Genomic DNA, 25,580 nt, shown 5'->3' with positions numbered 1-25,580 from the left:
TGCCAAGGTAATTGACCTGTGGATAAATTCCGACTGATAACATGTCTTGGAATAGGGCAGACGCCTATCAGACAGCCAACTGGAAAGTGAGTTTCTAAAAAGAAATGACAATGAAAATGTATCTAAAAGCAGCCTATAGATTCTCCTCATTAGGCTTTAGGGCCTAATTAAAGTGATTTGCGTCAAAAAATCAAACTCAGGCTACTCAGAATCATAAATCACTCAAATCTGAAGACAGAGACATTGTACAAACGGTAGATTCAACGTGACTTTCGCTTTCTGGGGAAATTCATATCTCTAATTTCAATTGTGGATAAAAGTCCATAAATCCGCCTAGAAAAAAAACATAGTAAGCATAAGTACAGATCTTGCCTGATAATCATAATCATGATCCAGTGATAGTTGTCTGTATATTGTGCAAACAGGAACTACTCATAGCTCTGCATGAATTTTCATGGAGAAAATAGCCAAACTGTCAACAAGTATAGGCAAAAAAAACAAAAACAAAAACAGAACTCAAAGTACTGATGTCACACGTGCTTGTTTAATTATTCCAAAGCAGTGATGTATGAAGCATTGTGTTGGTGATAGCTTCAAAACTGCAAAAAGCACACCATTGACGTTTGAAGCAGTTTACACCTCGCAGGTGGTAGGAAACTGGTCTTAACCGTTGTGCGGCGCGACTTCGTTGTAAAGCTCAATGCGTCAGACACAAACTTTGCATGTTGTAGTGGAGGAGTTCAAGAGAATCATTAGCGATTGCACAAGTACAGTTATTGTAATAAACCTAGATTTGGTTCCTGATATAGCTGATATAACACACATTAATTATATCTGTCCCACATGTCATACAGTCTGTCCTCAAGCACCTTTACTGTCTTACAAAATCATATGAACTTTGCTCTTAAAATATATTCTAAAATGACTAGGACAAAATATCACACACAAACAAACATGAAGATAAAATGGAGACTCTGCTTTCTTGCAAATCTGTGGTCCTCTGTGTGGGAGGCAAAAACAGGATTTCGTGGCCAAAATTAACCAGGCAGTTAGGACAGCAGCGAGCTGGTAGCCTATGATTCATTACAGTGGAACTCACAAAAACTAAAAAATAAGTAAATCAGATTAAGAGGCCACAGCAGCTGAGCTCGGCAGTGTGCAAGTCCCTTCCTGTCCTGATTGAGCGTTGTTCTGCAGACTGCCAAATCACATAAAGTAGCAAAGTTTTGTTCTTTATTGCATTTATATAGCGTCTGTCTGTCTCCATCTGCATCTGCATGAATCAAACGGCTGTCGCTGTATGTTAATGATTGGCCTGATCATGACTGCATGAGGCCAATAAACCTATTTAGAGGAAACGGCAAAAGCAGAGAGAGTTACATCCAGAGCCAACACACACACACACGCACACACACACACACACACACACACACACACACACACACGTGCACACACACACACAAAGAAAAGGTTTTTATTACTTGGTTCATGCTTTAGTCAATGAGGTTTTCATTTATTAACTGAGTTTGATCTCAGTCTTCTTCTGTTTGGATTTCAAATGAAGGATCCTCTCTAAACTTTTCTTTTTTAAAACATGAGGTCAGAACATTTTAAAGGGAGTAACCCACATTTTAAATGATTCAGTTATTACTTAGATGTTTACACCTGTAACATTTCCTCTGCTGACAGTTTCTGCTACTTGAGATGGATGTTGTGTCTCTTTCTCCTCCCTGATGGGATTCCTTCAGTTTTCCTCCCATTCTCTGTTACAATGTGCCCTCTTGTGGCGGACAGTTCAACATACAAGTGTATCGTGTGTCACACCACACTGATTTCATTTATCAGTGATGTAATAAAAATTAAAATATTCACGTGTCAGCCTATGACAGTCATCATTACAATATAAATAAAAAATAACTTGACCTTTAGTGCTTCCAACATTCTCAGTAAAATTCCTCTTAAGGAGTCTCACAGTTCGATGGAACTTTTTTTGCACACTGTTGGACAATATCATATAATCTGTTTGTTCCAGAACAACAAAACATATACAAATATACATTATATTACATTACACATACTTCATTAAATATATGATGCATGTGTGATCTATTAATGTTTGCACCATTTAATAAAAGAAGAAAAAATAGGTTTAATATTATTTACATTTCCCTGTAATACAGTCACACATATTTGGTATAAATAATAAGTCTTAAAAGGGAGAACGTTTCTTCAAATTAAAGTTTGTAAAAGTGTGTTTATGTTCGGTTTTTACGATTTCAGATTATTTTTAATTTTTTTATTTTTGACCACACTTAGTTCAGAAATTAATGATGCCCAGAGAATGAATTTTAGTTTTTTCATCTAACACCACCATCAGGTCAACATTTCAATTTCAACAATACTTTGGTTAATGACTAAATCCTGAAAAACTAATGACATTCCCATCAGCCTGAGCTGTACTTTGTGTTTATTTCTTATTTCTTATAATATTATTAGCAAATATTAGATGGTGACAGTCATAGTACAGCCTCACAGAGCCAGTCTTTATAAATGTTTTCTTACAGATAACACAAAAAGAACATTTTTCAACTTTGACATTATCCTCCATAGGATACTGGCCTGTAATTTCACAATAATTAAAAATTGTGACTATGGACATGATAAAAGTATTCTCTTGTCTCATGTTTTTTAATTTCATTTTTAACAAATCTGCAATTATTGTCACTGATATGAAATTTTACCTCTTTTCTTCCTAAGAGCCATATTTCTTTCTCATTGGAAACTCTCTTTCAATCTCCTCTGCATTGTCATTTTCTCAGGACTTTATAACATGATCATTTGACTTTTGACCTCTTCCATAACATCGATGAACTGCTGTTTATCTTGCCGCTGGACTCTGAATAGGGGCATCACCCCAAGTATAAGAAACAACACACAGACACCAAAATAAATTGCACCAAAAACATTTTTTATTCTATAAAAGAAGAAGGGAGGGAGGGGGGGAATAAATCACAACTGTACAGGGAGAAACTGACTTTTCAACACCATGAGTCACAGTATCAAAAAGCTCACGTTTTCCTCACTGATCTTTACACATTTGTTCTGTACAAATACAAAATAAAAAGAAAGAAAACATATTATTAATAATTTTATTATTATAATGATAACTGCATTGCACTGAGTAAATATAGTACTGGCCCATAAGTTACTGCATTCAATAGAAAATACCTAAAAGTTCTGATTTGCAGAGGAAATGATTCGTGGTGAGTCGAGGCACTCGCACACAGACGGACACAGTCAGTGACGTCACCCTCAGACATGAACTCTATCCTGGGTTAAGGTCTAAGCAGGGATACAAAACTTTTTTTTTTTTTTTAATGTTTCAGTGCCCTGCTTTGCACATGAACAGAAGATTTAGAAGAATACAGAGGAAAACAAGCTTGCACAAATGGCAAAAAACCAACAGGAAGCAGGAAAGACATGTACACATGCATCAGTCTCCTGGCAACAACTCTTAAAACCAGCGGAAAGACTTTGTCAGGGTCATCGTCAACAGGCTCTGAAATGTAATAACTGACTGTCCTCTTTGTGACACTGAAGGTTTTAGTGTGTGTGTGTTTACCAATTTAGCTGCTATGATGATCACCAGAGCTGATCACTGTGCTTGTAAAGCAATGGACCAATATCATGTTCATTTACATAATAACACATTTGTGTTGTGTGTGTGTGGTACATGTTCCTACAAATAAAAGGGGCTTAGGATCTATTTTGTTGAATACAAAAAAAATTGAAGGGTTACTTCATCCACGTTCTTTCACAAACATGTAGTGATATCTAGTCACACAGATAGTTCTGGTTTTATTTTTCCAGGTTTTTAGATGTCTCTAAATTCTGCCTATATCACAATATAATGGAGGTGTATGGAATTCAATTTGTGGTACTCAAAAGATCGAAGCATTGACAGTGTCTTTACCACTGACACTGGAACTAGAAAACTGACCTTGAGCTACGATTATTTCAAAAACGTAGTTACTGTGATGTTTCTGTTGAATTCTGAAGTGTTTTTTCAGTGAACCACAAATTCCATTCACCGTCATTGCATCTTGTTCCCCACAGATTTCTCAAAACTCGAGTAAATAAAACCAAAGCTAGGCTACATCGCGTGGCTACACATAACTAGAGGTAAAGAAGAAGAGGGTTTTTTTTTTATTTGGATGAACTGATTGGTTTGGGTAGGAAAATTGGATTTAAGCTGTTCCATAGTTTACCAAATCAACTCGAGTCTATTAAGAGCTCAAGTCCTGTCACGTTCCTTGCTAGCTTCTCTTCAGTTAGCTTCAGTGCGTTTTCCCAAAGAGGGTCTTTTTTATCAATCTTTCAACAAAGCTCTGTCTATATTCTGAACTAAATGGGTATCCACTACCATACTGGATTGAAAAATGCAAACACCTCTATTTTAACATAGATATATATATAACATAGGCAGATATTAACAGTTATTTTGTTAGCATTCAACAACAACAACAACATATCCCATGAATCTTAACCACTGGCAGATAGTCAAGGCATCATGGGACATGTTGGTGTTGAAAGCTAACCAGAAAAATATATTTTCATCTTACTTATGATCAGAACGGCAGTAGATACCCATTTATCTTACAGTGCTAGTACGCTAACATTTTAGCATGTAGCACCTGAGCAAATTATCTACCAATGACACGTGGATGATTTTGGTTTCTAAGTTAAAATCTTACTCCTGTTAATATTTGAATTTCAAATAGGAGGAGAGACACTAACATAATTTAATTGTCTATATTTTATTTGGGAACTTCTCAAACTTAACTGTAATAAAAATATTAGAAAGCTGGTTTTCTGTATCTGTTCTGGATATGTTTGGATCTTGTAACTCTTCAACATAATCAATCCACTATGAGTCAGGAGAGTGTGAACTGGGCAATCGATTCATGTCAGTCTACCCAAAATAGCCACAACATTAATACTTTAGCCCTATCTGACCTGAAATATTCTGTCTGAACACACCTGAAACTGGGAGTAAAAAATGTTTTCTGACCAGAACCAGCTAAATATTGTATTTAACTGACTGTTTTAATGATATTTCAATCAGGTCCAGTGCAGAAATGTCAAGCTCTGTTGAAATAAATGGATCTGGTTATTAATTTTCAACATGATTTCTCAGTAGGGTGTGTTTTTTTTTTCCTTGGGTCATTAATGTTAAGGTAACCCCACTGTCTCACACACACTGACATGCTCACCAACGTCACTATAAGAAAACAAGAAGGCTACTCTCCATGCAACACAAGTGTGCACAACACAAGTGGGACCAATATATTTTTTTTTTAAGAAACTACAAAACAAATGTATTGTTAGATTTGAAAAGAAGAACACATGATGAAACACATTTCATCAAACCAACAGAGGAGGAAGGAGAAAAAAAAAAAGTTTTTTTTCACATTATCTAGTCAGTGTTAAAAATAGAAATTCACCCGTTACATTTACTCTGCACTTTTTGATTATATACATTTATGTACATGGATTTCTCTTAATTATTTGTCATTGTCCTTAATGTCTTTATCAACAGTTTACAAAAGAAAGAAAATTGCAATCAAATGCATATACTCTTCTAGAAAGATGTGCTTAGTAACTTTTTTTTTAGTTGAAGCAGAGGGGGATGTTAAGAGAATTGGGAACATTGCATTTGCTCTGCACTGCAAAAAAGAACAAAATCCTTCAAAACAAGTGACTGAATTCAGTTCAGATTCTTAATATAATGGAAAAAAATGACACCATTTCCCATACTTTTACTGATATGAGTGACAATATCCTTCAATGAAGCTGATCTTATTTATGAAAAATAAGATTTCAAAGTCCCAAAAACAGATTCAGTGACTTGCTAAGAGGGATTTTTTTTTTTCGTTTGCAGCGTGCAGACCAAACAACAATCTGCCCTGTTCATGGCATGCACTCAGTTGACAGGAAGCCTGCACGTCCATCTCAGTTCTATGAAAATCTAACATTTTGCTCTCACTTGCCAGCTTTTGAAATGACCACAACAACTCCAAATCACTAACGAGAACAGCGCTGCCAAAGCAAAATGTCTGTCCAGCTTAATTCTTACTCGAACTACTTGCGCTATCCTTGAAGAGCACCTGATTTTTTACTTCAACATCACCAACACTACGTTTCTTGACCCAGTGCAGTACTCCCTATTTTATCTTCAATGCAAAATGTCTTTTGCCTTTTTATTATTTTGTAAAGGAACACATCAGGATTATAAAAAGCATGTTCCGTTGATCACATACCCTCACTTAAGACATCACAACACATGAGTTCCTGTGTTTTTGCTTCGGAGTGTTTTATATGGAGCACTTCGTTCAGTGATCGACAGCACAGGCTTCTACACATCCTGACCTCCCTTTAAGATTCTTTGTTATAACCTATGCGAGCTGCATATCAGCAGTACAACTACCAGCTATAGTGCTCTACTACTGAGTTCAGAACAGCGCTTGGAGCGAGGTCGCGTTATGTTGCATAATCAAGTTCAGCCCAGATCAGGGGCTGAAAAACAGCCCACTTAAGACATGGACGCTGTAGGTTAGAGAACAGGGTCAAGGGGGGGTCAATTCTGTTCCAAAAGGTTTGCTGATTAGATTTGGTTCAGTACAGATTGGGGAGTTATGCCAGGAGGGTTTTAGACACCTAAACTGTGAGGAAAAGGCAGAAAAACAAGATTCTCAGTTAAAATTGGTGGTTAGTTTTTTGAGGCATTAAATTAAGTTCTATCACCATGGAAAACAAGCTCTGTCGAAAGAGAACTGACCCCCGCGACCCTTTTAGAAATGCTAGTGAGGAGAGAGCTTAGTTCCCCCTTGGTTTAAACCCCGGCACTACAGACCCTGACAGCCCGACACAGTGCCTGGTTTCTCCCAGAACCACTGACAGACGGCCTGGCCACTGTGCCGCTTTCAGTGGCAGCCATGTTGGCTCCACAGGTACATTGTTGGGTACGTTAGCATGATGGCAAAAAGTGGCTGATGTGTCTGCTGCTGTTTCTAAATTCAAAAAATACTGGTTACAGTTAGGATTTGTAGAAATCAAACTGTCAAATAATTTGTGGTGTAAACAAATTGGACAGTGATGATATTGTCATTGCTTGAATTTCTCAGAATTAAACCCATATTTCCTGTAATCCATCCATGTGAACGGCAGGAGGCTGATCCTTTCCTTAACTTTAAAGAAGCAGTGATTTTTTCTCCCTTCTGTTCTCATCAAAAACTCTTAAATCTGCTTGCTCTGGAGGAACAGTGCCCTCTTCCTGATTTGTGCTGTGCAGCAATTCAGCAGATTTCCTGCTCAAACCATCCAATACTCAGTATTTAACTAGTTAAATAGCACTTTAGAGTTTCTCTGTGCACCAAAACCATCGTTTCTGCACAAAGTAAGGAGATAAACAAGTCAACACTGCTAAGACCAGGTTCTGATGGAAAAACAGTGTCTCGGGAAGTAGCTAAACGTCCTCTGTCAGTGGTTCTGGTTTCGCCCTTTACAGATTGACTTCAGTTATTAAGGCTCAACGGGCAAGAGGTAAAAGAACAAGTGCCCGGAACACACACTCGTAAAAATCTTAAATTCTGATTATGTGTTTGTCTCAAAACATGCACACTCACTCGCAGACACTCACACGAACAACACACGCAAAAAACACACACTCAGAAAAGCTCCCCTATTCCCTGCGCGAGAGTTTTACTTGTAATCTCAAACTACTTGTGTCTCCTCTGCTTTTTTTTTTCACAGCCTCAGAACACAACCAAAGGATCTGAAATCATTAAAAAAAAAAGGATGCTATCTTTGTTAAGAGCGCCAAATCTGGCAAAGAGGGGGGAAAAAAAAGAGGCAAAACTGAAGGCCTTATTTCATAAAACAACAGCAACAATGACACATGAAAAGCAAATACTGTTATCGAAGTACAAGTAAGAAAGGTGTGTGTGCAGGGGTGGGGGGGAGGAGAACACGCAAATAACAATAATGTGATTGATACAATGAAAACAAATGAATCTTTATAAAGTTCACAGTCTTGAAGCTCCTTGCACCAGGGGTAGGGGGTGGGGGTGGGGGTGTGGTTGGGGTTGGGGTTTGGGGGAGGGGTTGGGGTTGATGTAGGGGTCAGGACAAAATAAACTACTTTTTCTTAACCTCAGACACCTCAGACAGATTTAGAGGAAATGTGTGTTTGATGTCACTTCAGCTGCTGTGAAAAAGCTCACTACATACGCACACACACACACACACACACACACATACAGACTCATACACTGATATGCACAGGGTCGGGAAGTCTCTCCTTTCAAAATCTATTACAGTTTAGTAAATTCTTCATCTAAAAGTTGTGATTACAAATTGATATAATCCAACTGAGTTTTGGTTGTTTTAGCCATTTTTCTATCAAATATTACCAGGAACCAAGGAACAACAGGAACTAAAAGTACCTTTGTGTTGTAGTTTGTCATGTGCAAAAATATTTTCAGAGTCATTGTGATGTATTTCATAGTTTACTGTAGCAACAGGGGTGGAAATGGAGACTGAAAACAATCTGCTGAGTTTATCGTTCTCATTTATTTTTACTCCACCCAGATAGTTCCTTGTCCATTAAAGAAGACTTCCCCCAACGCCAGGGACGTTTTGGAGGTCAGGAACTATGGGTCAGGATTAGAGTAGGGTATTGACATTAATACTTTTTTTTTTTTTGGTACCAACCGAAATATGTCCATAGCACCAACCAAGTATCAAGAACTTTCAAGTACCAATGGTTAAGAACTGGAAGGTCTGGTGAGATTTGTAGTCATATTTTCTTTTTCTTAGATCTGATAGTTCCTGATTTAGATCATAATTTACCAATTTTGCCAGGTTCCTCCAGTCAAAACGGTTAGGTAAGAGTTCCTAAAAAGATTCCTAGAAAAGTTCCTGTGTGGAAAAGGGTTATTTAAACTTTAATTTACGCTTGGAGTTGCATAACTTCCCAACTCTGGATATGTACATAATTAATATTGTTAAAAAAAAAAGAGAAGAAGAGCAGCTGAAGCGACATCAGGCTGAAGATTTTCCTTCTCATTTAAGTTGAAAAACAATACACACGTCATTCCTCCTCTCGTCCCTTCATCTTCCTCCTCTCCTCCGGATGGATGGATGGATGCATGTGATGGATGGATGGATGGATGGATGAACGTCCCTGCTGTTTGAAGTCCATCTGTCCATCCCTCTCTTTCTGAGGAGGGGACGTGTTCTGTGAGGGGTGGGACTGAGTTGGAAGATGATGGTGGGGTGGTGGGTAGTTGGGTGGACGGTAATGATGATTATGTGTTGAAACACACACAGTTAAAATCCTGTCACCTCCACTGCGCACACACACATGAACACAGACACATTCCTGATGTTCCTATGATTTCAAGATGAAGAAGAGGAGGAAGAAGATGTCATTTTCTATCTGCTGATGGGGGTTGAAATCCTGTGGGAGGTGAGAGGCAGCGGAGGGGAGGCAGGGAAATATAGTGGGGCGAACTGGTACAAGATGTGCTGTGAGGGACTTTGAGAGGGTCAAGAGGTTGGTTTGTAGGGGAGGTTGATGAGGAGTTTGTGGGTGTTTGGGAGGGTAGGGGGGAGGAGGAGGGAGGTCAGAGTTCACATCATGACGTGGCGGCGGCGGTGCAGAGAGAGGTGGTCGGACCGGGAGAAGGAGCGGTCGCACTCGGTGCAGCGGAAAGGTTTGATTCCTGTGTGCTTGCGGAAATGTCGGGTCAGCTCGTCGGAGCGGGCGAAGCGCCAGGTGCAGCCCTCCCAGGTACAGTGGTAGGGCTTCTCTCCTGGAGGGAGGCGGGAGACAAGGAGAAGAGTTAGGGGAGAGGAAAAGATGGGAGGACACGACAGAAGGAGGGAAAGAAAAAGGGAGGCTGGGATACTGATGGAAACAAAAATTTACAAAAAAAAACCCTCAATACCCTGTAATCCTACCTCCTACCTCCCATAATTTCCAACAACCCATGAAAGTCTCTCTCTCTTTTCCGCAAAGCATTTTCCACTGTGTGATTGTTGAATGTTGGTAGAAGAAAGATGGCATTTGGCTACAAGACTGCAGAAAAATGTTAATGCGCCAAACCTGCTCTGTCCACCTTTTTCCAGTCTGCATTAACATTAACTGAACAAAGATACAGGTCACTTGTTTGTGTCTTCCAAAACAACTTGAAAATATATGTTTCAAAACTGACTCTGAGTATATTCTGATCTGCTAAATCTGCTAAACTGAAGCTATTTAGTTGAGGTTATGGAAACATCACTGTCAATGTTCAACAGTTCAACACTGTGGGGAAAAATGCTTATTCTCTTCTTTACCAAGAGTCAGTTGAAAAGATTGATACCACTCTCATGTCTGTATGGTAAATATGAAACAGTCTATATTTCAAACAGTGCTAGGACACATTTGAGTCAAAGGTTACATTCCACTGGCGAGGAATGACAATCTACAGTATACCCTGATAGGATCTAATTATTATGAGTTTTATTTGAACATCAGCACAAACAAATATATGCTGGGGAACATTTTTTTTCAGGTTCCCATTATGTGCTATATAGAGATGGGGAACACAGGACGCTTTGTCATGTTCCCATTATGTGCCATATAAATCCGGGGAACATAGGGCCCTGGGAACTACATTGCCACCTCGCTGGTGCTGCAGAAAGAAGAAGCCGCTGGCAGATATCATCAAGCAGCTGCATGCACTTAGGAGATCTGGAAAAAAATGCAGCTAGGACATTGAGATGTGCAAAAAAGATCCTACATTTTCTAAGCTTCCATGCCCTTTCAGTCAGTATTAAATTAGGTCGATGTGCATAGCAATATATGAATAATGCTATAGGAGCCTTCACCTTAACTTCACCCCATTTAGTCCAGATGCCATGACGGCAGCACCATCAAAGCACTGTGCCACAACTTGATCCAGGCATTCGTGATCCTCCAAGAATCAGATAATGAGAGCAGCAACGGCATCAGCCCGCTTGCCACTCGTAACATCGTCGAATCTGACGAATCTCTTCTTGACACCAGTGTCCGTCACGTAACGGAGCACCAGTGCCAGCTGGGCTGCAGTACTCACATCTGTAATTTCATCCACCATAGCTGTGACAAAAGGTGCGTTATTGATCTCCCTTTTTATCTCCTCTCACAACACTTCAGCTATAGGAATAGTCAGGTCGTATAGTAATAGACACTTTGTTAGTGGAAAGGTGGTAATGCAAGTATTTGTCGTGCTCAGCCAGAAAAGATCGACATGGTTACCCCTGTTTGTGGACTCCTTGCTTTCATCGTGTCCACTAAATGAGTGCTCTTGTTTACCCAGAAAGATGACACAATCGATCAGTTTTTTCAGTATCTCCCTACTTTTTCATTGTGGAGCTCCATTTCCCTTCGCATTTGTTCGTTGAGTTGCAGATCCACTTGGGTGCCTCCAAACATTTTCAGTAGCACAGTTGCTTGCAAGTGTCCTGCCGTGCTCTGGTGTCTCTTTGCTGCCTTGGTTAGGGAATTCACATTTGCAAACCCAGTGTGGCTCCAAAAACCATATTTGGTCGGTTGAAAATAACATTCTGCATTCCCAGCAAGGTTCCTTCGACGCTGTAAGCCAGGTGTACCTTTCATAGTTGCTCAACTGAAAGTGCCGCACATATCCGTTCCCCGGCTGGGACAGGGCTGCTGGCTGCAGGGTTCGTTGACCCTTTCTCACAATTTCCAGCTTTTCTTGGAGTGTCCTTGTCGAAAAAGGCTTTGTCAGTGAATACGCCACCAAATCCGTTTCTTCTCCTCCTTCAGCCATTGTGTGTAGTACAGTAGAAATCTATACTAAAGCACTACATCTAAAAATCTAAATGTCAGGAAAAGAAAGTTGAAATAAATCTTAAATAACGCTATGTTACGTGCTTAAATTTTGTAAATGGGCAGACTGGAAAGGGATTAATCATGAGGAAGAAACCCGAATAATAATTTACCTGCAGAACTAATCAACTAATCCCACACAAACACATTTGGTGATTTATTATTAATACTTTAGTTCTGCTCAGGTCTCACCTGTGTGTATCCTCCTGTGGGCTTTGAGGTGGGAACTCTTGGTGTAAACTTTTTTACAGCCTTCATAGTCACACATGTGGATCCGCCTCCTTTTGATGTCCGGCGAATCTGGATCGACCGGCTCCAAGTCCATAACAGACCTGAGACAGAGGAAGAGCGATGAAGAAAGAATATTGAGTGAGTGGCACTGATAAAGAACTTTAAAAGATTACATTAATTTTCTTGCAAATTGTCAAAAAAAAAGCCTTTGACCTTAAGACACTCCACGTTAATACTGTCACATAAACAGTGTTGAGTTTACATCAAGAACGTCCTGTTATCCAAAATAAGAAGACCGACCAACATGTAAGTAACGAGTCAGACAGAACTGGTACGGCGAACTCCAAAGTGTGTCATCATGTGACCCATGCTTCGAATTTCAATTATCTCTTGCATGAAGACGGAAATTACGGTGTATTTGTAACTTTGGAGTTATCAACAAAGGACTCCCAAACATAACTGGAAGATATTAAGACCTGAAAGAGAAAAAAAGAGTCCATAACGTGACCTTTACAATGACAGTAGTCATACTATGTTTAGTTCAAATTCATGGATTAAAACCTGGCTGATGTATTATCTGAAGAAATCTGTTTTAGCTTATCACACACTGGTATTGGAATATAACTATGGCGGCCAATAAGTAGCAAGAAATTGCAGAAAAGAAATTAGTAATCAATGTTATTATTTGATATGTTTATTTCAACACTGTATGATATCCCACTCAGTTTATATGTTGGTCTTTTGTAATTTGAAAACTAAAAACATTATAATTTGTTCAAAATGTGTCTAAATTTTTTACTCATGTTATGTGTTTAGCAGCTGATGTGTTGTTTACTTATTTTTTAAATTTCAAATATTGATATTGTTATCAGTCTCAATAATCCGGCTTCAGTCTGGCTCTTAAAATGTAAGATTTGTGAAAAAAGTACTTGGATATTACTATTTAAACTATCCCTTTATGTTTAAATTAATTTAGTTAATTAACATGTAAATTGCAATTGCAATTTATTTATGTGACATGTTTTTTTTCCTGCTGCCGGCCATCATTTTATTGTCACTGTTTGTGCTCCGTACCATGGTAACATGGTCTTGACTTAATAAATCTGAATCTGTTTTTCATTTTAGGAAATGCATTCATAAAAAAAAAAAAAAAAATCACAAGAAACTTGTAATCAGGTTTATTTTTTGGAACTATTTCACATGATGCTATTATGTTACAAATTTTCTTGTCTGTCATCACATTCAGGGTTAATTTGAAAGTGATGTCAGGGGCTGATTAGGACCACCGGGGGGCGTCAGAGAGTCAAACTGTCTTCAACACAGCTGCACAAAAGCTTCAACATTACTGTATCCCTCTCTTCCTCTCATTCTCTCTCTCTCGTTGATTCCCTCATATTTTTTTGCATTTTTTACTCTCCTCACAGCGACAAATAGACAACAACAAACCAACAAACTCTTAACTCTCCTTGTCTCATTCTCCTTTTTACCTCTCTCACCCTCCCTCCTTCTCCTGAATTATTTTTCAGAAGTCAAAGATTGACTTATCTACACTGTGACAAATGTATTCAGTTTATTTAATATTCATGTGATAATCAAGATGTAAATAAAGTTGACTTGTAAAGGCAGCCTCTCTCTCTCTCTCTCTCTCTCTCTCTCCCTCTCTCTCCCTCTCTCTCCCTCTCTCTCTCTCTAGCCATTTTACAAGGAGGTGTGACGGCAAACTGCATTACGTAACCTTGTTTACACCCCAGTTCTGGGACAGCCCTGCCCAGCAACACACACACACACACACACACACACACACAAGCTCATAAACAATCTTCATCACACAAAAAACACAAATATCCACAAACACACTTGTTCACTTTGTTTCTATTAAACGTTCTTTCTGTCTCTTTCTTTCTCACTCAAGCTCACACACACAAACACACAAACACACACAAACCAGATTACAGCACTAAGTTAATCGTGTACATCCACACCCTGATTTTCAGTTACAGTCAGGCAGCCTCGCCCTCTGGGTGTGGCAAGAGCTCCATCCTGATTTACTAATAAACACACCGAAGACACACACACACATACACACACACACACACACAAGTAGTAGTGTTTACTGTACTTGCAAGAGCCTTCAGTGGCATCCTAACCTTCACTTCTCTGCAGCCTTGAGCCTTACAAGTAGCCTAACAACCTTTCACATGTCCACACTTTCCTCAAGAAGACCAAATGTCCTCATTTGTGAAGTGTGAACAAAGCACGTATACACATGTGTGCACACCAACACATGCACTCACTTGTCTCCCTGTGATACAGCCAGGGCGTCTCCAGCGCTATACAGAGGGTTATATAAGGTTATATAAGTGTCCAGTCATGGCAGCACTGCAGTAATGTAATTAGTCCAGAGGCTGGAGACAAGGGAGGTGATCCACAAAAAGACCGCATTTCCCATAAACCCCGCTGTGCATTAATGTCTCTTTCTCCCTGGCCCTGCCGACTCATATCATGGGTTTTACACTGAGATGACATCATGCATGGCTCATGGTTCTTATATGATGTCAATGGTTTTGCAGACACTTGTTTTATATTGGCACAAAATCTTTCTCCATGCCTTAATCAGCTCTAACAAAGACAGTTTTGTTTGCATTCAATGTTTCTCACCCAAATATATTGTCCCTATCCCTTTTATTGTAAAGGGATAGTTCAACATTTTTGGTAATGTGCTTATTCACATTGTTTCCTGGAGTGAAATGAGAAGAACAATATCAGTCTTTCAGTCTTTGTGTTAAGTACGGAGCTGACGTCAGGATGTGTTTAGCCTAGCTTAGCATTAAGCCTGTCCAAAATGTACATTGTGTTTGCTGTTTTGTTTAATCCATAAGTAAATAGAAATGTAAAATGACAATTGGTAGTTTTAGAGGGAGTTACATTCTTGAACTGTTTGCTGACAGCGACTATGCGCAGCATCCCGGAGTCTTGTCGTCCGATAGTATCAGGTTTGATACCATCGCACCTTTACAAAGTCCAAAACCAAATCCAGTGCTCAACTACCAGATCTGTCAAACCCCTGCTAGAGATGCTGCACAGAGGTGATGTGCAGATTGTTAAACTGTTATTCTTAAAGATATCAATCCAATACATATCTGCAACAAATTGTCATTTTTGCATTTCTGTTTACGTACAGGTAAACAGAGAAGATATAATGAGTTAACTTGTGAACATTGGAAGTGTCGGTAGGCAAATTTTTAAAATTCTTCTCATTGTATTTCCCAAAATGTTAAACTATTCCTTTAAGAGGAACATGTTGACCACTCATCTTGTCTCTTTAAATGAAAGCAAAGCTGCTTTTTAATGTTGTAAAACCTTGCTTTGTTTACAACTAGCGGCCTTCTTCTGCTCTTTTAATGATGTGCTGCTTCTATCATTGACAAATTACTGCCACCAGCTGCCCATATGTGCAACTGCAGGAAACTGAAGGATGCAGCTGTTGCTTAATTTTTGGTAGATAAGGCCACAAAAAAGCTAAAACTAGGCCTAAGCGGCAGGTTTATTTAGCATCAAGTCAGAAAAGCTGACATTCAGGCCCAACTTTCAAGCAGGAGTAAGACTGTCCTAAACTCTAATAAATATAGGACATTTACTTTATTAGTATGACTGATAGAAACCAAACTGAGCAACTAAGTATATAGGATCAAACATGTAAAAGTAAACTCTCCATGGACGCAAAGATAGCTTGTTACATGTCCAAACTTGAGCCATTTCCCTGGAAATTCAAAACAAAAGAGTTTCAGAGTAGTTATGAATAATCTGAGAGCACAAGATCCAAACAAAACAAGAATCTGCTTATCTAAACTTTGCTCCACAGTGCCACTCCTGCTCAAAGACACAATGTACCCTTAATATACTGGTTCCCACCTCCACTATCACCCTGAGTAGGAAAAATACACAGATCCCCAGCTCTGATGTTACAGTAAACGCAGCTTTTCTGTCCAGTGTGTCCCATTTTATTTACAGGATCGTACCACTTTCACGCCTGCATATTTTCTCTAAATATGTGATATTGAGCTGTATGCCTGAATGGGTTTGTTGTGTCCCTCTGTAGCATGGACTCACCCTGCATAGAGGCTCTGGGCGCTGAGGGAGGCCGAGCCGGACTCCGTACCGCTCTCCGCGTCGCTTTCACTCTGATACTCCACCGGAGACGTCGAACCTGGTTTGATACGAACTGCAGAGAGAAGAAGATAAAAAAAAGAACTTTATTAATCCCCAAGGAAACTCTAGTGCCATCAACATGCTCAATGCAACAGAAACACATGGTAGAGAAAGACATTTTTTTAGTAAGATCTAAATACGATGTACAGTAAATATAAATAAAAATAGAATAAAATCATTTAGGCAGTGCAGCTATGGACATGGATGTGACAAATAGAACAAGGTAGTTGTCAGTGAGAGGTTGAAAAGTGACAATTTATATTCATATTGAAATGATAAAATGATAGAATGATGGCCAGAGTGCTGACAGCTGAAGTAAAACAGATGAAGGTGAAGATAATGCTCCCTCTACAGATACTGCACTCAATGTGAGAAGAGAGGACGAGGGAATGACGATAGGAGGATGGACGGAAAGAGGGAAAGGAGGGACAGAACCAGCGGAAGATGGTGGAATGGACAGAAATTGAGGAAGGATGATAGAGAAACATAAGGCCCAGAGGAAGAGATAAATCTGTGAAATGTAAAAAGCGAGAGGATAAAAGACAGAGAGGAGGGGTAGAGACAGAAAGAAGAGAACAGCAGGGGGTTAATAACTTCTTAACAACGATGCCTGAATTCCAGCAACTTAGCAAGACAAAGACTTGCTCCAAGTGTGTGTGTGTGTGTGTGTGTGTGTGTGTGTGTGTGTGTGTGTGTGTGTAGTTAGATGTGGTCTGCCAGCCTGCAGAATTGATGGATCAAATTTATGGCCAAACCTCGTCCCCTCTTTGTCAAAGTTTCTAATCCTGTTCTGGTGTTGAATTTCTTTTAACAGACAAAATATTTCAGGAGTCTGTCTTTCTTCCTTTCTCTCCTGTTTCAAGAAACTTTCACAATGTCAAAAGCACGAGGAAGACAATGTGAACAGATGTTAATGAAAAATATTCTGCAGAACTCACAGACAATGCTAATTAGCAATTAACTGAAAGACAAATCTCTCGAGGCTATCTGAAGTCTCTGCTGGTCGTCCTCAAGTTTTGGCAAGCTAACACTAATTCTAACACATTGAGTTTATTTATTTTTTCACCAGAGAGGATAGTCACTGTGGGGTTGTGCTCTTGCTTTTGAATTCTTGATAGCTGAGAGTAACTGCTGGCAAGATATTTCTGAGAAAAGTTATCTTCATGTCAGCTAGTTAAAGGTGTAGGCAATGTAATGAGATTCGTAGCGGCTAGAGCTTCAGTTGAAGTGCATTGAAGCATTGAGCTGCGTCAGAGACAGATGTTTCCTCCGAGAGTCGGTGGAGACCAAAACCAGAGCATTCATCAGGTGGCCAGAAAGACTCCAAATGAATGCTAACGTACATCATATCTGCAGGATGTATAAAAAAGCAACTGTTTTGCTAGGTAGTGATTATAAGAGAGGGGACCCAAAATTCCTGGTAGGCATTGATAGCACGGGAGTAGGGTGTAGTTATTGGATTTGCCTCTAGGTGGCGCATGTCTAGAGCTTGGTGAAACTAAAATTGGGACTAAAAGGGAGAAGATTCGCCATAATGGAAGAAATCTAGGAAGAATCACAGGAGGCTCTGGACACGGTGACAAAAGATGACTACAGGAAATGTTTCCAGGAATGGGAGAAGCACTGGGACAAGTGCATCACATCTCAAGCAGAGTTCTTTAAAGGACATTAGGAAGGTACTACTGAAAGATTTAGGATAGTTTTTTGTTTTTTGTTTTGTTTTTTTTAACAATTCTGGGAATTTTTGGGTTCCCCTTGTATGTCATTGTTGTGTTTACAGCTTGTTTTCGCTGCCCCCAAGTGGCCAAAAAATCAATTAAAACAAGTTTATGGTTTTATACTTGATTAGAAATTTGATGTCAAATTGAGTTTAGCGAGTAACACAGATTTAACGCTTTTTGCATAGAAATACAAATCTGAGAAGTTTTGTTGTTATGTGCTATGGCAAGTGAGTCTGTAGGAGTGTTTCTTTTTTTAATTTCTCAGTATGGTTAGGACACCTTAAAACAAAATGGATAATAATGTGCACGCCGGCCTGTTTGCACTGCATCAGGTGTCTATGTTTGCGGACGTGTAGCCCACACGTGTTGAATGGTGCATGCAGACCTTTGAGGTGGAAAGTACAATTTGAGCTTTACACTAAGGGATGACAATCCACAAGCAGATGAATCTGGCTAAATGCAGTGTGTATGCATAGAAGTGGTGTTTTTATGTGCTTTTATTGATCTACTAGGATGGTATTTATTGTATCTGAGGTCCTGCTCTCGCTGGACAACATAGTTCTCTTCTGTTCTATACGATCTGATGTCATCTTCTACTGTATAATATATAATTGCATTATATCGTGATAGATCATAAACAGCTTAACATGTCAATAAGCAAGCAATAAGTTGTTTTAATTACCAGCAATAAGTCAAAATTATTCTTACATTAAATTACCCTTACATTGCCATTCTCATCAATATCATTTCCACTGTGGTCAGATTATGTGGGTCCGGGTCAGACAGTAGCGGTCATTTATTTAATCTATTGGAACCATTAAGTCCACTCTCTCTCTCTCTCTTTTTCCCTCTCTGGCTGTGTCTTTCAGTCTCTTGCTTCTCCATCACTCCCTCTCGTCTTTCCCCTAAATTCACTATTCGGCAGCTTCACTGGCTGTTACCAGAAATACTATTACCAAAACGGAAAACAAGACTTAAGCCAAAGAACATTTTATGTCTCCAAATCAAACTCTGATGATTAATTATTTGGTCAGAAAACATAATGAATGAATCACAAGTGTCCCACCCTCCCCTTTCTCATCCGTGCTGGAATGTGGCAGCCATACTGTTCAAAGTCCACCCAGCCTGGAGAGGGCAAAGGAGGGGTGGGGCGGTTGGAAGGGTGACGCAAGGAATTTGGGTGGAGTATTTATGTGTGTGTGTGTGGGGGGGGGGGTCACACACCAAAAGAAGTGTTCTTTGTCTCTGGAGACAATTAAGCCACCCCCACCACTCCGCCATTGCAGCCTTCCTCTTTCAAAAGGCAAAACGACCTATCTCCTCTCCTCTCGACCCCTGCACCCTCTCCTCCTCATCCTCCCTCACCCCCGCAGCATACTCGACCCACCCCCACACCCACCATCACCTCACCCACCCAGTCTCACTTCCTTTCCTCCCCCCCGCCCCCCTCTATGTCTACCTATCCGGTCCTCGCTCTCCTTTTCCTCCCACACAGCACCACAGTCACAGCAAATGTCAGCCGTCTCCTGCTTGTTCTCTTTGCAGGTACAGGAAGAAAATATCAAAGCTCCCATCTCCTCTCTCTCCTTCTCCCTCCCTCTCTCCTCTCATCTGGATCACGTCTTCTTTTTTTTTTTTCAGTGTTGTACTGCACAGCACTGACAGACGGCTCCTTTGCTGACAACTGAACCCTCAGAATCCACCTGGCCCTGCTCGCTAGATAAGATATTAGATTACATCGGTGTAGAAGAAGCTTGAATGATCCCTATGAGGAAATTGTGTAAGCAAGCACTGTGCTAACTGTAAGCTACTGTATCACAGTACTCAAACCTCCAGACTAAGTAAGCTGAGATCATGTTCTTGATCCATCTGTTTGTTTTCCTTTGGTATAAAAGACACGGACTGGCCAGGTTAGTTACATGAGTGTACTGTGTGCAGTTCACTTACACAACCCTTTTTATTACAAACCGGTTCTTATTTTCATAGTTTCGCCCATCATTCCTATCATTGTATTTAAAGTTAATTTCTGAGATCTGGAAACGTTACTGAAAAGAAGTCAGACAGGAAAGAAATATTATCAGGTTTTAAACTATATTAAAGTTTGCTTAACACATTTGTCTGAGAAAACAAAGGCAAATGATAAAAACGATTATCCAAACAGTCCATTGTTAACATCTTGATTAACTTTGACCTTCTTTGATTAACTTTGACCTTCTGTACTATACACAGTTTCTTGCACAATGAGGCATTACTGTGCTCATTTTCAGTTTTACTCCCAAATAAGGTGGTTTAGATAATGTGGCTAAACTGTTGGCTTATTGTCTCGTCGCCTGACTGCTCACATATCTTCCCCTGATGGATTTTGTTGTAGCAATGTTCTTATCGTCACCCAAAGAAATGATGGTCAAAACTTCAAAAATGAGGCACAAGAGAACCAAAATCATACTGCAACAGCTAAAAATCTCATTTTTGTTGACGTCAAATGGTTTCACTTTTCACCTTTCTGCACTGAAGTGTGTCGGGACACCATGACATCACTGTTAGGTGTGGTTACAGGTGCAATACTGTGAGACTCAGCCAAATGTTAAGTTCACTACCAAGAGATCACTGTTTGCATGAGATGACATTTACAGCCACTGAAATGAGCAAAGTTGCAGCTTTAAAAGCTCCATTAAATGATATCAATACTTACTTAAAGTGATGTAATTCCTTGTGAAACATGATGTTTGGGTGGTACATTAGACAGTGAGAGATAAATCTTATTAACCGGTGGGTTGTTAACTACGGACAGAAAGAAAGTTTTAGTGTGTTCAGATGGGCGGCGGCGGCGGAAAATGTGTGATGCTTTATTAGTTAGACTTTTTAGCTACACCTACTCGTACAGCATGAGGTCACCACTGAACACGAACTGTTTTCCAAGAAGTTCCAAAGTGCCCGTCTAACAGGATCTTTAAACCTGCAATAACTACATTTTTTGGGGCAGTGGAAACAAGTTGTGAACAGAATATTTAATATCATCAGCTTTTATGTTGATATGATGAACTTGTTAGCAAACAGCTGCTTATTTATACATCCAGCACTTATGGTGCAACATTATAATTCATTTGGAGGATGAGTGTTTCTGTCCACCTGGTGAATATAAGTCCAATATTCACTCTTTTAGCTCTGTTTTGGTCTCTACCAACTCCTGACGGACATATCTGGCTGTTCAGCTGCTAAATGCTACACTATGCTCATCAGCTCCTTGCTAGCTGTGTCTGTTTTCCGTTTGGTGTTGAGCAGGTAGTGTACAGTGGATTTTTAGAACTTTTCCTCTGAAAACAGCTGCCTGCTGCAGCCACAAAAAAAAAAACCCCTAGAAGACTGCTTAGAGTGAACCAAAGCAGTAAAGTTGCAGCTGGACGGCTAAACAATGAACTGAAACTCGCTATAAATCTCCATAAAGCTGAGGGGAGCTGCAGAGTGGCTGATAATTCTCTGTAGGTTCATCACTATGAGTGACATCTTTCATATTACACACTGTCAAAATATCGATTAAGGCCGCTTTTAAGTTCTGATGCAAACAAAAAAACATTAGACATTGTGCTGCATTATACCGACCCGAAATCAAGACATCAGTGTTAGTAACCACCACATAACATACATTTGAACATCTTATTGTTCATTATATGACTCTGTGCTTTAACATCTAATCAAAATCATGGCAAGAAGGGAAGGATGCAGTCACAAGATACAGTGAATTTGCGTTACGTCAATTTAAAAAAAAAAATCATTTATTGCTTTCACTATGTATTGCTATCATTATCACTGTTTCTCCATCTACAGGAGGTTTAATTTAATTTAATTATATAAACCTGTGTAAAGCAATCCCACACAATTAACCAGTAACATGCAGTACCTCTGTAAAGCTTATAATGAGATTTTGAAAACTACATTCGTTTATTGTATGATGTAAATTATATTCTGTCCTCACATGGACCTGGACGCCCTGAAAAATGTGCACTAATTTTTGAAATGCATGCTGGGAAATGAAGGAAAGTAGAAGAGGAGAAGTCAAAAATGTAAATTATAGAACTGTGTGACAAGTGAACTCCTGACTACGTATTAAATGTCAGACACTGTTGAAGTTGAAGAGCGTGAGAGCATCTTCAGGCCAGTTTGTACGCCGGAGATTCTTCGAGAAGTTTCTGAGAGTCGCTGCGTCCCCTGTTTACATTCCTGAGTCGAGGCCATGCTGGTTTGGATTAGAGACCAAGGTGAACTAAACTGACTTCACTGAGTGACTTTACTGCAGTTTGTCAAAGGGGTGGAGGCCTGTTTTGCCAGCTTGCCTGCAAATGTCGAGCTTCCGCTCATGTTTACTCAGGGATGGATTACACCTCCTTCAACCTTTCTGTTTTTCATTCACTTAACTCAAATTGACTAGATCGTTTTGAGTATTTAAGGTGCTTCTGACTAACAGCTGACATCATGAAAAACTTTCTTTGTGAGTGGTTTGATATGAGGACTTCCCTCAGACAGGTTCTTCACTATTGATCATCATTTCACATACTGATTCATCTCAGTGTCTGAAAAGGTCAGGACATTTGAGGAACAGAACTTGAGTACATGCTTAAGTAAGTTAAAAATGACAGATGATAGTTACTCAGCAGTCAGCACACTGGAAGTTCCTATGAGACTTTCTCTTCCAAAATATTAAAGGATAGAATCAGCTGTAGAAACGTTGACAGATGTATTTCAGGCAGGAACATTTTCCTACAATATATGTAAAATTTCTTTCCACAAGTTCCTTCATTTAAGTGGGGACATCAATCATCTGGCACATATGGAGAGCTTCCAGGATGTCAAAGATAGACAGGCAGACAGATGGCAAGTCTAACATAGCGCTAACCACAAACACACACCGCCTCCCTCGGGAGACACACTGTACTCCTCTGAGACCGAGAGCTCCCCCATAAATGACGGTGTGAGCAAGAGTGACAGAACCATGGAAGAACATGGAAGAACCAGCTGTGACAGACAAAGATAGGAAAGAATGACAGAGGAGAGGACAGATCTAGTAATCTAATCATCTCAAATGGTCTTCCTTTTCTTTACTTTGCAGATTTTAAAACAAATCCTCCCTGTGCTATGTAGTGAGCTGCCAAATCATTTTTGTTTTAACATGATACGCATGACATTTGCACATGTCCCGGTCTATATTGATGTTCTGGGGCTTTACTGGACTCTACTTATGCTTTATGCAGCTCCTCAGTTCAGCCTTTGTCTGAAACAGGCTGTTTCAGACACCTTCCTATCCAGTGTTTAATGCTATGTGACTTTTAGTGGTCATACTAGCCTAAAAAAAAACTGAGGCAGCAACACAAAGGAGCGTTGAGTAGCGGTATTGTTGTCCATTTCATATCACGTTCATCATTTGACACCAATATTACGCATGGAAGGCACGCAACGTATGAAGCATAATACATAACATATAAAGTGAGGTCAAAGTGATGTACTGGGGTCGTTTTTAAATGTTATCTTTGTATAGCTTGAACTGAGTCATGTCATCACTTTGACAAGAGAAGAAGTCTAGGTGCAGCAGCCAACTGAGGGAACAAGTTTGAAAATAGCACAGTGGCCTATTCTGTCACAGTACATGACTCACTGCTGTTGGTCTGTGCTAATATGCCAAGAAGCCAACCTGGCTCCTGATTCTGATTCAGTGATTCAACTAGGACTGGCCTTGTACTTGTTTTGTTGGAAAAACAACTAAACCAATCAATCATTTGTGGGCTGAATTAAGAACAGGGACATCGTGCTTCTGTGTCGACACGGCTCTATACAGGTTGTTGTAAGCTGATTTACAGAAATAAAAAAGAAAATGTCAAACATGAACATAATGTCAGGCTGAATACTGAAATGAAAACCAAACAACCATTGTGGTATCTTCCTGGAAACACTCACCAGATCCTTCTGAGCGCCCGTCGCTGCCGATGAGCGGCACCGTAATGGCTGCCGTTGCAACGCCATCCGTAGGCATGGTTGTGTACACAACAGGTAGGGACTGTACCACCACCGGGATGGTCTGCAGCTGGCCCACCTTGCTGGGCATGCTGACAGAAGGGATGGTGTGGATGACATGGAGGATCTGCTGGCCGCCGGCGCCCTGCGTGGCCAAGATGGAGCCTGGAGAGAGGACCTGGAGAGGAATACGATAGGTTGCTTTAACCCTGCTGAGTACATTTTAATACAGCTTCACTTAAACAATGGAGTTTGTAGTTACCATGGAGCCTATCGATTGTACCGTGGAGGGGACCGGTGTGGCAGACAGGCTGGGCTGGGTTACGGCACCGCTGGGCGCCGGGTTGACCGTGGTGTTCGTCGTAGAAGCGGGGAGCGAAGAGGAGCGGGGCTTGTTGAGCGACAAGTCGACAGGTTCGGTCTGGTCCTCCGCCGGGCACGGCTGGGACAAACAGGGCTCCGTCTTACAACTCAGCAACTCCGTCTTCACCTTTAGATCTGTCGGTTGTGAGCAGTCGTCACCTACGTCCGCCTGCTGGAGAGAACAAGAGGACAGGAAGGTTTAGGGATCTGATCGTTATTTTCATGGCATTAAAAGAGCTAAATGGCAAAATGCAACTTTAACACTTGGAAATGTACCTTCTTCAGAATTGAAAAACCTCGAAAAAAAAGCATTTACATATTTTTTTACACACTGACATCCTGCTGATAAATTTCTTCAGTTGATTAGTAACTCCATACGTCCGGGTGAGGCTGGTTTCATTTCAGATTTTACATATTGACTCTGACATTGACAGAGCCGACCCATCTCCTCAACATAATCAGATTTCTCACTCTGACAGGACAACGTAGGCCTAATTTTATTGGCAAACGGATGTATTAATTTGACAGATGTAATCACAGTTAAGTGGAATATGCCAAAAACTGCTGACACATGCTGCTCTATTGTGTGGGAAAGCCAGCAGGAGCCAAACTATCCACTAAAAAAGAAATTATATCATTATTTTTCTTCCGTGCTGTGAGACTGAGATAGAGACACAGCAGCAGAGGAAACAAAGCAGTGAGGGTTTGTTATATATTCTGTCTCTGCTGGCTACACAGTGACGTGGCTGTTACTGTCTGTGACAATGGACATGATATGCAAATATTTCTAAATATTATAGACGTGCAAAGTAAGAGGTTATTTCCAGGGTTCCAGGAGTACAGACAGTGTTTGGAGACTGACAGTTGGACAACGTGGATTGGATGAACGTTAAACTCTCCTGGTTCAATCATGAATAACAAAAGATGAGCAACTGTGTTAGAAATATCTGATTCTTAGATAAAAAAAAAAAGTCAAAGGAACGAGCCTGTGCACATTAAAAAATTCAGTGAAGTTAGAGTCGACTCTTAAGGTGCATTTTGATATGAAACACTCAACCAGAGAGCTTACAATTTAGTTAAATGTGCCTACGCTAAAGATTATACTGTCTGATGAA

At 40.0% G+C, this 25,580-nt stretch overlaps 1 protein-coding gene across 4 annotated transcripts in view; it reads right to left on the bottom strand.

Annotated features, from left to right (window-relative positions):
- Window positions 1-2,947: 2,947 nt before the first annotated feature.
- klf8 (Kruppel-like factor 8) overlaps window positions 2,948-25,580 on the bottom strand; it is an 86,027-nt gene continuing 63,394 nt past the window's right edge. For 3 of the 4 annotated variants that reach the window (XM_042430597.1, XM_042430600.1, XM_042430599.1), the window contains exons 4-8: window positions 24,365-24,637; window positions 24,046-24,280; window positions 16,280-16,391; window positions 12,131-12,270; window positions 2,948-9,875 (exon numbers count right to left, since the gene is read on the bottom strand). In XM_042430597.1, the coding sequence (XP_042286531.1) occupies window positions 9,694-9,875; window positions 12,131-12,270; window positions 16,280-16,391; window positions 24,046-24,280; window positions 24,365-24,637 (942 nt within the window). In that variant the 3' untranslated portion in view covers window positions 2,948-9,693. The remainder of the gene's footprint in view (window positions 9,876-12,130; window positions 12,271-16,279; window positions 16,392-24,045; window positions 24,281-24,364; window positions 24,638-25,580) is intronic. The other variant, XM_042430598.1, reaches the window with a different exon arrangement.

This window comes from Thunnus maccoyii, chromosome 13 (assembly GCF_910596095.1).
Source record: "Thunnus maccoyii chromosome 13, fThuMac1.1, whole genome shotgun sequence".
Taxonomy (NCBI): Eukaryota; Metazoa; Chordata; class Actinopteri; order Scombriformes; family Scombridae; genus Thunnus; species Thunnus maccoyii.
The sequence above is the reverse complement of the archived record's forward strand: the minus strand, read 5'-3'. Positions and strand labels throughout refer to the sequence as shown.